The sequence below is a fragment of the Schistocerca americana genome, chromosome 3 (genome assembly GCF_021461395.2).
Source record: "Schistocerca americana isolate TAMUIC-IGC-003095 chromosome 3, iqSchAmer2.1, whole genome shotgun sequence".
NCBI lineage: Eukaryota > Metazoa > Arthropoda > Insecta > Orthoptera > Acrididae > Schistocerca > Schistocerca americana.
Window position 1 is genome coordinate 707054277 of NC_060121.1, and position 17838 is coordinate 707072114.

The following is a 17838-nucleotide window of genomic DNA, read 5'->3' on the forward strand; positions in this document are numbered from 1 at the left end:
AATCCACCAATAACAAACTTAAAGAAGAGTATAAATTACACACACTTTAATTCTTTGCAAACAATCACATACATGAAGTCCATGTTGACCCAACACCAAAATTCCATGCTAAAATAAGAAAATGCCTCAATAACAGTAACTTCCTCTCCACTAACAAGGAACAATCTCCAGAGGTGGGATTGAGTTTTTGAAACCATTTATACGGTGATGATGGTTAGGGCCCCAGGTATCTCACCCTCTAGACATTCACCCAGGTGGATCCTCTTTTGCAAATAATCAAGATTTTTACAATGATGTTCTAGAACCTTAAAATAGCAGTTGTACATACAGTGGTGTTGTATCATAGTACGTAGTGTTTGAGCTAACTCAATTAATTGGTTTAAATATACTTTTTTTTAAATTTCTAATCCTTGGCATGTCATTTTAATCATCATATTAACTTCTTCATTTGCTCTTATTTTTCTTCCTATCATTTTGTTTTCATTTTGAATATTTTTGCATGTGATTGTAATTATCTTCTATATTAATTTCAATTTAATTTCTTCCACTTGGTCATCTCATATTTTTGTCCATGTTACTGCATTCATTATGTATATTCTTCAGTTGGAGCATTTATTTATAAACCATTTTTTCCATTTATATCTTCATCTGTGTTATTTTGTACACAGTCCAACAGGAACTTGGGTTTTGAATTTTCATATGTCGATTACCATCCAAAAAAATGTACTACTTGTACAAAACGTGAAATACATTTTTGACATCACTGCACAGCCACTATAAATGGATTACTTTATCTTCTCCTTTTAAACCAATAGATCAGCATTTTCAAACGTTTAAATAGTGTGATAGCTGTTTTCATTGATTTAAACTCATCCAATGTGCCTAAAACAAAAGTTTTATGTACAGGAAGCGAAGCTACATCCATCTCTGCAGATAGTTTCTCAGTAAAACTTCTACTTTTTGTGTAAAAAGCTGAAAGCCACAGTTTTGGGATTTACTCGTGTTCTCTCTCTCTCTCTCTCTCTCTCTCTCTCTCTCTCTCTCTCTCTCAATTTTGAGGCAATTATTCAGCAAAAAAATTTGATTTTTCAACATCTTTTAGTCACTTATAACAACTTGATAGTAAACTGGTTTTATTATCATTATTACCCATACTTATTGTGGTACTCCTCAAATAAGTAAATTACCAGGCATATTTTGAAAAGTTCACAGGGAAGAATGTAGTCACTGCTCAGTTTATATTTGGAGTGTTTTAAGATATGGGTTGCTGCATACTAAATACAGTTAACATATCAAAAAAAATTGAACCATGGAAGAAGGGCAATATCTCTTTCCAGTTCCCAGTAAATAACATATATTTTGACATTTGATCACTATGAGCTATAACATGCAGCAGTCAACATCATGGTCATGCAGTAGGCGTATTTGTGACATACATTTCTCTTTCGTATACCGAAGTCAGTTGCAATCACATTCTCAGTTAGTACTGCATTAAGAGCTATTTTCATTTTTCAAACTAGGAGCAGACAGCTGCAGATCCATTGGTTGAGCTAGCTATATACCGTGTACATAAATTTTTCCTGTCTACACTAACAGTTTCATTTGTGAAACATTCAGTAACTATTTTCAGTCACATAATGTCCAACAAATGGTGTGTGTTAGAGCAAGCAGTGAATGAGAAATGGGATTTTGCTATTGATATAACCTAAGTCTTCTGCATTTTGGATGTTTTACACTTATCTATCTCCTTATCTATTTTATGCTAACATACACTTAAGCATCAAAGACTTATATAGGCATGCATATTCAAATAGAGGGGCATGTAAACAGGCAGAATACGGTGCTGCAGTCGGCGACGTCTATATAGGATAACTTGTCCGGCGCATTGTTAGACCGGTTACTGCTGCTACAATGGTAAGTCATCAAAATTTAAGTGAGTTTGGACCTGGTGTTATAGTTGGCGCATGAACGATGGGACACAGCATCTCCAAGGTAGCGATGAACTAGCGATTTTCCCGTACAACCATTTCACGGGTGTACCTTGAATATCAGGAATCTCTGACATTGAAGTGGTCGGAAAAAGATTCTGCAAGAATAGGACCAACAATGACTAAAGAGAATCGTTCAAAATATCAGAAGTGCAACCCTTCCACAAATTGCTGCAGATTTCAACGCTGGACCATTAAGAAGTGTCAGTGTGTGAACCACTCAATGAAACACCATCAATATGGGCTTTCAGAGCCAAAGGTCCACTCGTGTACTCTTGATGACTGCACAACACAAAGCTTTATGCCTGACCTGGACCCATCAATACCGACATTGAACTGTTGATGACTGATGTGCCTGGTCAGACGAGTCTCGTTTCAAATTGCATTGAGTGGATGGACATGTACGGGTATGGAGACAACCTCATGAATCCATGGACACTGCTTGTCAGCAGGTGACTGTTCAAGCTGGTGGTAGCTCTGTGATGGTGTGGGGCATGTGCAGTTGGAGTGATACTGGACCCTGATACATCTACATCGACTCTGACAGATGATTTAAGCATCCTGTCTGATCACCTGCATCCATTCACCCGACAGACTTGGGCAATTCCAGCAGGGCAATGCATCAACACACATGTCCAGAATTGCTACAGAGTGGCTCCAGGAACACTCTTCTGAGTTTAAACACTTCCGCTGGTCACGAAACCCGCCAGGCATGAACATTATTGAGTATATGTGGCATGCCTTGTATTGTGCTATTCAGAAGAGTTGTCACCCCCTCGTACTCTTACGGATTTATGGACAGCCCTGCTGCTTTCATGATGTCAATTCCCTCCAGCACTACTTCAGAAATTAGTTGAGTCTATGCCAAATGGTATTGTGGCACTTTCGCATGCTCACAGAGGCCCTACATACTATTAGCCACGTGTACCAGTTTCTTCGGCTCTTTAATGTGTTATGTTGAATGTATCATATTTTTTCCCTTTTTTCAACCATAATGGATGTACCCATCATCATCTTCACTGCTGAACGTTTACGAGTTACAAAAGATCAAGCATATTAATATCTTCATCTAGTGAAGACTACATATTCCGATTCATTCATAGCACAACTGTCCCACATGTCTCTGACAGCACCATTTCAGTGTGAATTGCCCATGTCCCATCTGTACTACATCCCTAACTCGCTGTGCCACGTCATGCCAATTCTGTGTGAATTGGGGCGTGGGCTGCTACAGAGTAGAGAAATATGCCAAACCAGCAGTAGCAACATGCATTAATAACACAGGCCACTCTTTGAAAACTGAAGACAACTTGGAAATATCACACAAAATCAAAAGAAGTAAAAGAATGGACATGATGGAAGAAATTGAAATTTTAACTCATAATACAAAAAATTGTGATAATATTCTTAATCAGACAACTGAATTTGAAAACTCAAAATTCTTCAAAAACCTTAAAGCAATACTAATGCAATAGATTAAAGATGTACTAGTGTGAATCATATGACTACCAGATCATCAGTACTGTAAATAACACTGAAAGAAACAATCGGTATTCATCCACACACTGATAGGGCACCATATTGTATTTATGATAGACTGTTTACTTCTATGGAGAAATGACTGTGTAGTGAAAGTGCATCAAAAAACAATGTTAAAATAAGCAGGGCAATAGTGTAATGTTGAACAACAGCTCCGTCAGTGCATCAATGATGTAGATGAAGCTTTGAGATGTCAAAATCTACATATAAAAATTATATCACACGAGTAAGCATAAACGTCTGATGATGAGCAAATCATGCTCAAAAGGCATTGCAATGAGTTAAATAAAACATATAATAAATAACTTAATTAATGGAAATGGTAGCAGAAAAACACAAATAATTATTCACGTAGTCATAGTTCCTAAACTTAGTCTGTGTGGCTACAGTTAATAACAATAAAATAATAATAATATCAATTTAAGAAAATTCTTTCTAGAACGAGCAGAAACTAGCAAAATACACAAAGCAATCACTCATATAAATACATCGGCTACACCACTGCAATTTCATAACCACTTCTACAACCCTTTAGATCACATAACATCAACAGATACGAAGAAAGTAAATTGGAAAAAGAAAACACTACATGGCAAGCACCCGTATCATCTAACACAGCCACACATCGATCAAGACGCATCCAACACAAGGCTACGAAAAGGCAACATATACAGTGAGACGGAAGGATTCATGATTGCAATACAGGATCAAACAATAAACACCAGATATTACAGTGAGAATATTATTAAAGATCCCAATACCACAACAGATAAGTGCAGACTTTGCAAACAACAAATAGAAACAGTAGATCACATCACAAGTGGGTGTACAATACTAGCAAATACAGAATACCCCAGAACACATGACAATGTAGCAAAAATAATACATCAACAGCTTGCCTTACAACATAAATTTATAAAACAACATGTTCTCACATACAAGTATGCACCACAAAATGTACTGGAGAATGAGGAATACAAATTATACTGGAACAGAACCATTATAACATATAAAACAACACCACACAACTAATCAAAATATCCATACCCAATAAAACAAATACACAAAAAAAAACAGGAGAAAAAATTGAAAAATACATCCAACTGGCTGAGGAAGTCAAGGACATGTGGCATCAGGATAAAGTTGACATCATTCCACCTAACCTTCGTAACCTGTTAGTTCATCCCCATGAAATCCCCAAACCACCTTCCCTACCCTCTGGCTCCTATCCTTGTAACCGCCCCCGATGCAAAACCTGTCCCATGCACCCTCCCACCACCACCTACTCCAGTCCTGTAACCCGGAAGGTGTACACGATCAGAGGCAGAGCCACGTGTGAAAGCACCCACGTGATTTACCAACTGACCTGCCTACACTGTGATGCATTCTATGTGGGAATGACCAGCAACAAACTGTCCATTCGCATGAATGGACACAGGCAGACAGTGTTTGTTGGTAATGAGGATCACCCTGTGGCTAAACATGCCTTGGTGCACAGCCAGCACATCTTGGCACAGTGTTACACCGTCCGGGTTATCTGGATACTTCCCACCAACACCAACCTATCCGAACTCCGGAGATGGGAACTTGCCCTTCAGTATATCCTCTCTTCTCGTCATCCGCCAGGCCTCAATCTCCGCTAATTTCAAGTTGCCGCCACTCATACCTCACCTGTCTTTCAACAACTTCTTTGCCTCTACACTTCTGCCTCGACTGACATCTCTGCCCAAACTCTTTGTCTTTAAATATGTCTGCTTGTGTCTGTATGTGTGGATGGATATGTGCGTGTGTGCGAGTGTATACCTGTCCTTTTTTCCCCCTAAGGTAAGTCTTTCCGCTCCCGGGATTGGAATGACTCCTTACCCTCTCCCTTAAAACCCACTTCCTTTCGTCTTCCCCTCTCCTTCCCTCTTTCCTGATGAGGCAACAGTTTGTTGCAAAAGCTTGAATTTTGTGTGTACGTTTGTGTTTGTTTGTGTGTCTATCGACCTGCCAGCGCTTTTGTTCGGTAAGTCACCTCATCTTTGTTTTTATATACAATTATATTATCAACTACAGGAGTCCTACCACAGAATATCCACCAGTACATCAATGCAATACAGCTACATCCAAACTTATATATACAACTACAGAAATCCGTAATTATTGATACATGTTCAATTACCCGAAAGTTCCTAAATGCAATATAACATATACCGTACAGTTAAAAGGAAGTCACGCTTGATCAAGACAAAATACTTTACTTTCTCAGACGTTAAGCCTGGTTAAAAATGGAAAGTGACGCAGACCTTGATCAAGCGTCACTTCCTTTTAACTGTATGGTATGTGTTATATTGCATTTAGGAACTTTCGGGTAATTGAACATGTATCAATAATTACAGATTTCTGTACTTGTATATATAAGTTTGGATGTAGCTGTATTGCATTGATGCACTGGTGGATACTGTGTGGTATGACTCCTGTAGTTGACAGTATAATTGGTATAATGTCAACTTTATCCTGATGCCACATGTCCTTGACTTCCTCAGCCAGCTGGATGTATTTTTCAATTTTTTCTCCTGTTTTCTTTTGTATATTTGTTGTATTGGGTATGGATATTTCGATTAGTTGTGTTAATTACTTCTTTTTGTTGGTGAGTATGATGTCAGGTTTGTTATGTGGTGTTGTTTTATCTGTTATAATCGTTCTGTTCCAGTATAATTTGTATTCATCATTCTCCAGTACATTTTGTGGTGCATACTTGTATGTGGGAACATGTTGTTTTATAAGTTTATGTTGTAAGACAAGCTGTTGATGTATTATTTTTGCTACATTGTCATGTCTTCTGGGGTATTCTATATTTCCTAGTATTGTACATCCACTTGTGATGTGATCTACTTTTTCTATTTGTTGTTTGCAAAGTCTGCATTTATCTGTTGTGGTACTGGGATCTTTAATAATATGCTTGCTGTAATACCTGGTGTTTATTGTTTGATCCTGTATTGCAATCATGAATCCTTCCGTCACACTGTATATATTGCCTTTTCTTAGCCATATGTTGGATGCGTCTTGATCGATGTGTGGCTGTGTTAGATGATACGGGTGCTTGCCATGTAGTGTTTTCTTTTTCCAATTTACTTTCTTCATATCTGTTGATGTTATGTGATCTAAAGGGTTGTAGAAGTGGTTATGAAATTGCAGTGGTGTAGCTGATGTATTTATACGAGTGATTGCTTTGTGTATTTTGCTAGTTTCTGCTCGTTCTAGAAAGAATTTTCTTAAATTGTCTACCTGTCCATAATGTAGGTTTCTTATGTCGATAAATCCCCTTCCTCCTTCCTTTCTGCTTAATGTGAATCTTTCTGTTGCTGAATGTATGTGATGTATTCTATATTTGTGGCATTGTGGTCGTGTAAGTGTATTGAGTGCTTCTAGGTCTGTGTTACTCCATTTCACTACTCCAAATGAGTAGGTCAACATTGGTATAGCATAAGTATTTATAGCTTTTGTCTTGTTTCTTGCTATCAATTCTGTTTTCAGTATTTTTGTTAGTCTTTGTCTATATTTTTCTTTTAGTTCTTCTTTAATATTTGTATTATCTATTCCTATTTTTTGTCTGTATCCTAGATATTTATAGGCATCTGTTTTTTCCATCGCTTCTATGCAGTCGCTGTGGTTATCCAATATGTAATCTTCTTGTTTAGTGTGTTTTCCCTTGACTATGCTATTTTTCTTACATTTGTCTGTTCCAAAAGCCATATTTATATCATTGCTAAATACTTCTGTTATCTTTAGTAATTGGTTGAGTTGTTGATTTGTTGGTGCCAGTAGTTTTAGATCATCCATGTATAACAGATGTGTGATTTTGTGTGGGTATGTTCCAGTAATATTGTATCCATAATTTGTATTATTTAGCATGTTGGATAGTGGGTTCAGAGCAAGGCAGAACCAGAAAGGACTTAATGAGTCTCCTTGTTATATTACATGCTTAATCTGTATTGGCTGTGATGTGACATTATTTGAATTTGTTTGGATATTAAGTGTGGTTTTCCAATTTTTCATTACTATGTTTAGGAACTGTATCAATTTAGGATCTACTTTGTATATTTCCAATATTTGTAGTAACCATGAGTGGGGTACACTATCAAAAGCTTTTTGGTAATCAATGTATGCATAGTGTAGCGACCTTTGTTTAGTTTTATCTTGATATGTCACCTCTGCATCTATTATCAGTTGCTCTTTACATCCTCGTGCTCCTTTGCAACAGCCTTTTTGTTCTTCATTTATAATTTTGTTCTGTGTTGTATGTGTCATTAATTTCTGTGTTTATTATTATTATTATTATTATTATTATTATTATTTTGATAATTAATTATGAGTACAGTATGAAATCATTATCATTGATTACTAAATCTCACAAAATGAATAAGAAAGGAAAAAGCAACACTAAATGTGATGTAAGGAAAAAAATAACCACAGTACATACAAATGAAAGAAACATTATAAACATTTCTGATCTTTTCTTCAGCTAGGAATTAATTTTCATTCTTGAAGTTAAAAACTTTTCACTCATTAATTGTCTAGAACAGAAATAAATGTGTTACACACACATGTTTGTTTGACAAACAAATAAATTCAATTGTGACAGATGAGTTATGTATTTTTTCAACAAGAAAAACACAAACACATTTTAAATCCACTTTTTTATCTTTTTAAGCATTAGCAACATGATTATCAGAGTAGCTGCACCATATAGCCACTTATAATAAAAAAAAATCTTTATTTATGACAGATTGTTTCAGCTTTATTGCCATTATCAAGTGCGTCTAGATTGATGCAATGTCCATATTATGTTGTTAGTGGACTGTCTTATAGTTATCATTTTTTTAATAATATGGTAAATGATGTTAAGACATTGAAAATAAAATGTTAATGATGCCGTGACAGTAATTTGACAATTCCAGTGTCATAAGAGTGGAACTGTCAAATTACTGTCGCATTGTAGTTAACATTTTATTTTCAACTTATTCACATCACTTACCATCTCACTGAAACAGTGACAGTTATAAGATAGTCCACTAACAAAGTAATATGGACGTCACGTTAATCTAGATGTACTTGATAATGGTGGTAAAGCTGAAACAGTCTGTCATAAATAAAGTTTACTTATTTTATGCAGCTATTTGTTGCATCTACTCTAATAATCGTGTCAGTGTCAGACATACATTACGCTGCTGGTCCTAAGGAAGAAAAATTTTTAAACATTACATTGTATGCTCAATCTGTATATTGAGCAAGCAATGAAGGAAACAAAAGAAAAATTCGGAGTAGGTATTAAAATTCATGGACAAGAAGTAAAAACTTTGAGGTTCGCCGATGACATTGTAATTCTGTCAGAGACAGCAAAGGACTTGGAAGAGCAGTTGAACGGAATGGACAGTGTCTTGAAAGGAGGATATAAGATGAACATCAACAAAAGCAAAACGAGGATAATTGAATGTAGTCGAATTAAGTCGGGTGATGCTGAGGGGATTAGATTAGGAAATGAGACACTTAAAGTAGTAAAGGAGTTTTGCTATTTAGGGAGTAAAATAACTGATGATGGTCGAAGTAGAGAGGATATAAAATGTAGACTGGCAATGGCAAGGAAATCGTTTCTGAAGAAGAGAAATTTGTTAACATCGAGTATAGATTTAAGTGTCAGGAAGTCGTTTCTGAAAGTATTTGTATGGAGTGTAGCCATGCATGGAAGTGAAACATGGACGATAACCAGTTTGGACAAGAAGAGAATAGAAGCTTTCGAAATGTGGTGCTACAGAAGAATGCTGAAGATAAGGTGGGTAGATCACGTAACTAATGAGGAGGTATTGAATAGGATTGGAGAGAAGAGAAGGGCATCAAGGGATCACAAATTTAGCATTGGAGGGCAGCGTGGAGGGTAAAAATCGTAGAGGGAGACCAAGAGATCAATACACTAAGCAGATTCAGAGGATGTAGGTTGCAGTAGGTACTGGGAGATGAAGAAGCTTGCACAGGATAGAGTAGCATGGAGAGCTGCATCAAACCAGTCTCAGGACTGAAGACCACAACAACAACAACATTGTCAGGGAAAGAGGTTCGCAGGAAACAAGAAACTCCTAGGATAAATAGTTGTAAATACTGAATCAGAATACATAAAGTGCAAATAAACGGCTGGAAGTTGCCTGCACTTTGTGCCTTTTTTGATCAACTGTTTAGAGCAATTTTTTTGCTATTTTCCAACATGAATCTTCCTTTCTTTCACTGTTTCCTAATTCCAATGAAGAAAATGCTTAAGGACTACTGATAGACTGATAATTCGAGATTCAAATTTTTATTTGCCAATTGTATTAACTAATCATTTCGCTTACAGTATTTCTTGAGTACTTAGTTTTCAATTATCCTGCACAGCAAAAACCCTGATCTTTTCTTTCAAAAGTAGAAGAAGAAGGAGGAGGAGGAGGAGGAGTAGGAGGAGAAGAAGAAGAAGAAGAAGAGTCAGTTCTTCTTTTTTTTTGTCAGCATGGCCAACTTAATTTGTCAGACGTATGACTTCCTTTCGACAGTAACATGTAACATGGGAAATGTAGGAGTCTTGCACAGCTCCTAAATATGTAACAACTTTTCAGCAGTTTCCACCCGTATGAAAACTATTATTTCCATAGTAAATGAAAAATGGACATATGTAACTTTCACATGAGTGACAACTTAGCATACAACAATAAATTACAACATATACATACCTCGTAATGAAGCTAGAGGGTCTAACTGGAGGCTAGATAATGCCTGAGTAAGTGCGATGGGTGATGTCGCTTTGAATGAACGAGGAGCTGTGGGATCAGGTGAACCTGGCGAAGTTGGAGATGTAGGTTCACTGTCCCGCAGGCTACCGCTTACACTGTCCATTCTGTACAGGAAAATAAGTGACATATTTAAAAGATGCACTGCCCGTTGCATAATAAATTTCATTATGTCTAATATGTTTTTTTCTTTTATTATTATTGTTGAAGTCCTAGCCAAAATTATAGATAGCTGACAAAAGTAACTTTAATATAATAAGAGAAATTTTCATAAACAACAGAATTTCATAGGCTCTAATGTATCAGCTGCAATATGGCGTGTGTACCTTACAGCCAACAGTATAAACATCTCTGAATGGAGATCAATTTTGACGTCAGTTCGGAAATTGAACTCTGTTCGGAAATCTGCTCTACTGCCTAACACTAAATTTGGGTGCACTGGAAGAGCTTCATTATTGATCTAAATTAGCAATGAACATGCCTGGTAACATCACTGAAATCAGTTACTGGCATAATTATCACACTTTGACCACAGGTATTAATTGTACATCACAGATACACAGCATATATTATCAACAGTGTCATGTTATAAAGCTGGAGGAAAGTAACATGGAAGATGTGCAATCTTCAAACTTCTCCCCAGCCTGAACCAAATATGGATTTGAGTAGGTAAAGAATTTAAAGATTTAGTTTACAATGAAAGAACTAAGAATTACCCTGGTTGACAGATTGATTCATTGTTCAGTACATCAAGAAGCACTTGTGCTAAATTTGCAGGCATGCAGCATGTGAAGAATATTTGATGGTATGAACAGAAAAATTTCTGAAGTCACACTCATTATTCTACTGTCAACCGCAAATGTTTTTGATGGAATTGTACACTGAGCATGGGTACTATGTACATCTGCAAATTACATTTTTTTTAAGTCAAGGGCCATGCCTGGAATAATTTTTCAATTAAACTCACCATTCTTGAATTTATGAAGGAAAAAGGAGTGCAACAACGAAAATTATGGATTGCTGACCTCGCATTTTAAGTGGCTTTGACTGTACACCATCCACAGTAAGACATTGCAAGATGATGAAGAACTTCTTTCTGATCTGATTGGGATGCATTTAAAAATAAAATTGCATTATAGAAGGGATACTTTGACAAACACAGTCCACTTCCCTAAGCTCACTGCTGCTAAAGATGACAAGAGGTCTGAAGAATTCACTGTAGCCTTGAAAGAATTATGAAAACAGTTTCTTAAATGTTTTGAGGATGCTGTAAATCTTACTTCTGTTTTTGAAACTGTTTGCTGATTCAATTGAAAACACCCCTGTGCATGTGCAGATGTAACAGATTGATCTGCAAGGGAATTCGCATTTTAATGACAAATTATTATATGTTAAAACTGCCCACAATATCTGCATATCTTTCCTTGGGTAGAGCTTCCGTGTCACTATAATGAGGTTGCGAAAGTGCTACAATATTTTGATCATCATATTTGAGCGAAAAATCTTCCTTCGGTTATGAAACTAATCAAGTCATGATTATATGGAAACTTGAGTACAGAAATCTGCGAAACTGTCTGTGTCTGTCCATATGCTGACAGTTTGTACTAGATAATAATCATGTCTTCAGTGTGCCAAAAGTAATTAAATAATACTGAATATTTGTTTTGTTTCTGATCTACGTTGTTGTGAAATCTGAAATATAAAACCAAGATGTATGCAATGAAACTGCACTGGCAGTTAAATGTGGCCCATTCGCTGTTTCCCTCTCTTTCCTCTCCTTTTGCTCAGAGAGTGCAGAGAGAGAGAGAGAGAGAGAGAGAGAGAGAGAGAGAGGGGGGGGGGGAGGGGGAGGGGGGGGGGAGTTTTGTGCAGCAAAGCTGAGCACTACGACACTCCTGCCAGGATGTGCCCAGAAGGTAAAATCTTGGTCGCCCCAGCCTTAAACTAGCCACATTAAGTATGAGTCATCTACAAGAACTGTTACGACATCAGTTATTATCTGCACTTATTATTTGCATAGCTAGTGATTTTCTTAACCTAACCTTACAAATCTATGAATATATTATGAGATTTAGCAACGTAAAACTGATGTATTCAGATATGTATTTAACATTTTTTGTGTTTAACAATGACTAATTTATTATTTACTTCTTTTTAACTCATATTTTCACAAAACTAATGTATTGTTTTGTAATGTCACTAGGTTGTAAACTGACAAATACAGCTAATCTGAGAAATTTCACCAGCCAAAGAAAATCTTAAATTTACATTTTTGTAACCGTTTTCTAAGTTCAGCTTGACCAAAGGTCATTTTCTGTGTTGATCTAACATCAATTGCTTTACACAATAAGTCATTTTGTTAAGTTATGAGTAGAAGATAAGGAACCGGGATGGGGGGGGAGTGGGGGGGGGGGGGGGGTTTGAGAGAGAGAGAGAGAGAGAGAGAAGCAACCAACTAAAGCAATAAAAAGGAAGATTTGGATTTATCATTGTCAATCATGTGACCATTAAAGAGGGGACACAAGCTCAGATAACAAGTGTGGCAAAGGAAATCAGGCAACCATTTGTGGAAGAACTATCCTAGCATTTTATGGAAACAAAGGAGGAGTGCGAAGCAATCAAGGTATGCTTTAGATTCCCAGAAAGTTTAGAAAGTAGGAGCGATGTACTGGTAGGACGGAAGCTGTGCCAGGTTAGCTCAGACAGCAATTGCTTTGCTCACAAAAGCCAAGATCACTGTTTAGAGTTCTCAGTCAGCACACAGTTCTGTCTGTAACTTTAACATGCATTAACAACTTGCAGAAGTTAAACAAAATCTCCATTACACTTAACAGATTTGTCAGGAAAGACAAAATGTATGTGAAGAATGAGACAAATATGACTATTCAAAACTTCACTTGCAGTTTCTATTTGAATATAAATTTTTCTTTGCTTATATTTGTGTATTTTGATAACTAAACTTGCATTCAAATAGAATAAATTCATTAAAGACCTCATGAACACTTTCCTTGCCAATTAAATTAATCAACCACTAACTAAAATTCTTTGGATGATATAATGATTCAACACTGAAACAGCACCAGAAACATTTTCACACCACTGACTATATAAATTTCTATCATTCATACAGTGAGAGAATAAGAATTTTAAACAATCCCAAAGCAATTTCGCAATTTGTAGCCACAATTTCCATTAAGTAGAAACATTATTTACTTTTAATAAATTTAAAAGAAACAGGGTTTATACAAGATCAGCCCTTTTAATAGTGAGAGCTAGAATCACTATAAATCAAAATTTCAAAAATTGCCAATAAATAAATAAACACAACACGATGACAAAAAGGAAACTTCTTTACCCAACATGCTTATGACTTGCAACAAGCAGCTCAAAGTCTGGGCCAAATGTCTGTAATGCATCAGCCAACAGTAGACTGTGAACACTGAGCGACATGCTGGTATCAAATGGACGCTTCGTGAATGATGCCCGCACTCCTGAGACCTGCAGCTCAGCTATGCTACGGCCCCTGGACTGGACCTATGGATGAGACAAGCAGAAATTATTTTTCAATGCATGGTGTACCAATGCACAAACAAATTTATCAAATTATAGCAAAAACCTACCAAAACATTGAATATAAATATTTTAGGCACATTTTAACAGAACAAATATTTTGACTCTTCAAGCTCTCATAGCTTAGGAAATTAGTGAAGAGTTTGAAGCAGACTGTAAATATCACAGCATTAGCACTCATGCCATTTTGACAAATTATGCTACATCTGTCATCATCATGTACTTTTTGCTTATTGAACATCATAATTTATTAGGTAAAATCAAACAACAGAAAAACCAGGACAAAATAATGACAATATTATGACAAGGATAGATTGCTACTCACCAAATAGTGAAGATACTGAGTCGCACACAGGCACAACAAAAAGACAGCGAAACAAGTAAGTTTTCGGCTAAAAGGCCTTCTTCTGAATTGGACAAAACACACACACACACACACACACACACACACACACACACACACACATTCATGCAAACACATTTTACACACATACGACCACTGTCTCAGGCTGCCAAAGCCAGACAGAGGATGGGGAAAGGATGGGAGTAGGTGGGAGCAGGAAAGGAGAGAAATAAAAAGACTGTGGGTAAGTGGGTGAACAAGAATGACTACCAAAGGTTGAGGCCAGGAGGATTAGGGGAATACAGGAGATATTGCAGGGAGGGTTCTCACCTGCGCAATTCAGAAAAACTGGTGGTGGTTGGGAGGATCCAGATGGCACAGGCTGTGAAGAAGTCATTGAAATGAATAATGCTGCATTGGGCAGTGTGCTCAACAACTGGGTGGTCCAGCTGTTTCTTGGGTGAAGTTTGTCAGCGGTCATTCATGTGGACAGACAGCTTGTTGACTGATATGCCCATGTAGAATGCAGTAAGTGGCGATGGGAGGATGTATGGGAGAGTTCTTGCATCTAGGTCTATTACAGAGATATGAGCCATGAGGAAAGAGGTTGGGAGCAGGTATGTGGGATGGACAAGGTTATCATCTAGGTTCAGTGGGCGGCGGAATACCACTGTGGGAAGGATAATGGGTAGAACATTCTTCGTTTCAGAGCATGATGAGAGGTAACAGAAACCGCAGTAGAAAATGTGATTCAGTTGCTCCAGTCCTGGTTGGTATTGAACAATAAGGGAAATGTTCCTCTGTGGACAGATGGTGGGCCTTTGGGAGATGGTGGGTGACCGGAGAGACAAGGCACAGGAGGTCTGTTTCTGTTCCACATTGGGAGGGTAATGACAGTCTGTGAAGGCCTCAGTGAGACACTTGGTGTATTTTGAGAGGCATTGCTTGTCACTACAGATGTGATAGCCGCAGAGGTCTGAGGATTTTGTGGTATGAAATGGATGTGAGCTGTTGGAAGTGGAAGTATTGCTACTTTCTTTCGTTCATCTTGCTTTACCACCTCCCTGTCTCCTCCCCCCCTCATCATTCATTAATTCAACCATCTGGCTGGAAACTTACTTGTTTAGCAGTCTTTCTGTTGTACCTGTCTGTGACTCAACAGCCCCACTACATGGTGAGCAGCAACCTATCTTTTCATACTACTATAATTTATTAGGTGATCTATAATTATAAATCTGAAAAGTTCAGCACTTTTAGAATTGTACAAAGTGTACAACTTTGCTTTAGCCGTTTGCCAGTTGGTGGTGACAACAGTAAGTAGCAGGCGAAAGAAATAAATCGCAGATATCAGGCACTTAGCTTGGACCTCGGTCAACATAACTTCATTCAAACATTAGTCAATTTGTGCCTGCATCATAAAGTTGTTCTTCATTGAAAATGTCAGTTTACGAGCCTAATTCTCATCATTTGCAGGAGGTGTTATTGTTTTGTTTCAATGTGAAGAAAACAGTGGCCGAGTCTCATCAAATGTTCTCAAGTACATACAGTAAGGGCACTATTAGTGAAATAACATGTCGTGAGTGGTTTCAACGCTTCAAGAATGGTAGTTTTAATGTCACTTACTGCCACAGTGGTGGAAGAGAGAATGTTTTTGAAGACGCGGAATTGGAGACATTGCTGAGTGAAGACTTGCATCAAACTCAAGACGAAATGGCACAATTAATGGGAATGACACAGCAAACCATTTCAAAACATCTCAAGGCTATCGGCATGATTCAGAAAGAAGGAACTTGGGTCCCGTGTGAGCTGAAACCAAGAGACGTTGAACAGTATTTGTGTGTTTGTGAACAGTTGCTTCAGAGACAAAAACGGAGGGTATTTCAGCATTGCATTGTGACTGGGGACAAAAGATGGGTTTGTTACGATAAACCTAAATGCAAAAAGTCATGGGGATATTCTGGCCATGCTTCCATGTCGATGGCAAAACTGAATATTCACGGCTCCAAGATCATGCTCTGCATTTGGTGGGACCATCTCGGCGTCATGTACTATGAGGTGTTAAAACCAAGTGAAACAATCACAGGTGCTCGTTATCAAACACAATTAATGCATTTGAGCAGAGCATTAAAAGACAAACAGACGCAATACAGCAAGAGGCATGATAAAGTGATTTTGCAGCACGACAACGCATGACCCCACGTTGCAAAAGAGGTCAAAACGTACTTGGAAATGTTAAAATGGGAAGTCGTACCCTACCCACCATATTCTCCAGACATCGATCCCTCTGACTATCACATGTTTAGATCAATGGTGCATGGCCTGGCTGACCAATACTTCCGATCTCATGAAGAAGTCACAAATTGGATCGATTTGTGGATTGCTTCAAAAGATGAACAATTTTTTCGACGTGGGATTCGAACACTGCCCGAAAGATGGGAGTAAGTAGTGGCCAGCGATAGAAAATATTCTGAATGATACATGTGCAACCATTTTGTTTCATTAAAGCCTCAAATGTTGGTGAAAAAATGGGGGAAGCAAAGTTGTACATCTTGTACACTGACTTCATTATTACTTCTAAACAGACAATTTCTGTCCATTATAATTATACGGGCTGTTATGCCGTGGTCGGTTGATGAATTCTGTGTCGATTCCCAACGTTTCATCTCTGACTGCGGGAGACATCTTCAAGGGGGTCCAAAGCTTGATGGAAGGTCCAACACTCCCACTGGCTCGCTACTGACTGCAGTGGGTGTGTTGGACCTTCCATCGAGCTACGGACCCCCTTAAAGATGTCTCCCGCAGTCGGAGATGAAACGTTGGGAATCGACACAGAATTCAGCAACCGACCACGGCATAACAGCCCAGATAATTATAATGGACATGATATTTCCGGCAGTGAAAGTCTACATTTTAGTATCAGACAATTTCTGCTTCCTGGTGGGTAACATCAACCACGACTTGAGATGTATGTAATGAACCAATAAAATTATTCTTGCATCCAATTCCTTAAAGACAAATCCAAAGCTTTCTTTCTTTCATCCTGTTCTTCCATCTCCCTGTCTCCTCCACTCCTTATCACACATTAATCCACACATCTCCTATACAGTTATTAGTTGTAATGAGGCATTTACAACAAGACCGCTTTCACTGTTTCTGTCTACATTAATTTTTTTCTAGCACCACACAGCAATCGGACAGTCTACATATTACAGTGAAACCTTGTATTAATGAACCCACTTTTAGTGAATATTTCTATTGGTCCTGGAAATTCTGTTTTAATGAACACCACTTTTAAGTGATAAATATTGAACAGTATACAACCCAGATATGATGAAATTTCTATCACATTCAAGAGTTCACACCTATTTCTTTTATTTTTGAATTAGTTCGGCTAAAGAGCTGATAGAGGGAATGTCAGTAATTTACAATCAATTCCTATTGACAATACATAGGTCATAGCTTCTCGTTTTCAGTTCCGAACAAGTTCCAATTCTCGCAATTTTAAACTGCTAGGTGATTTAAAAATATAAAAACACTACTGTGCACTTAAGGCATTATTAGCACTGGATGACTGCTGAAATTTGTATAAGTTTCTTAACAG

General features: G+C 37.5%; 1 protein-coding gene across 1 annotated transcript in view; it reads right to left on the reverse strand.

Annotated features, from left to right (window-relative positions):
• The window catches only part of LOC124605329 (vacuolar protein sorting-associated protein 13D), a 552708-nt gene that overhangs the window by 437106 nt on the left and 97764 nt on the right, over positions 1-17838 (reverse strand). Inside the window, exons 14-15 of the mRNA XM_047136935.1 lie at positions 13680-13858; positions 10268-10431 (exon numbers count right to left, since the gene is read on the reverse strand). Of these exons, the coding sequence (XP_046992891.1) occupies positions 10268-10431; positions 13680-13858 (343 nt within the window). The remainder of the gene's footprint in view (positions 1-10267; positions 10432-13679; positions 13859-17838) is intronic.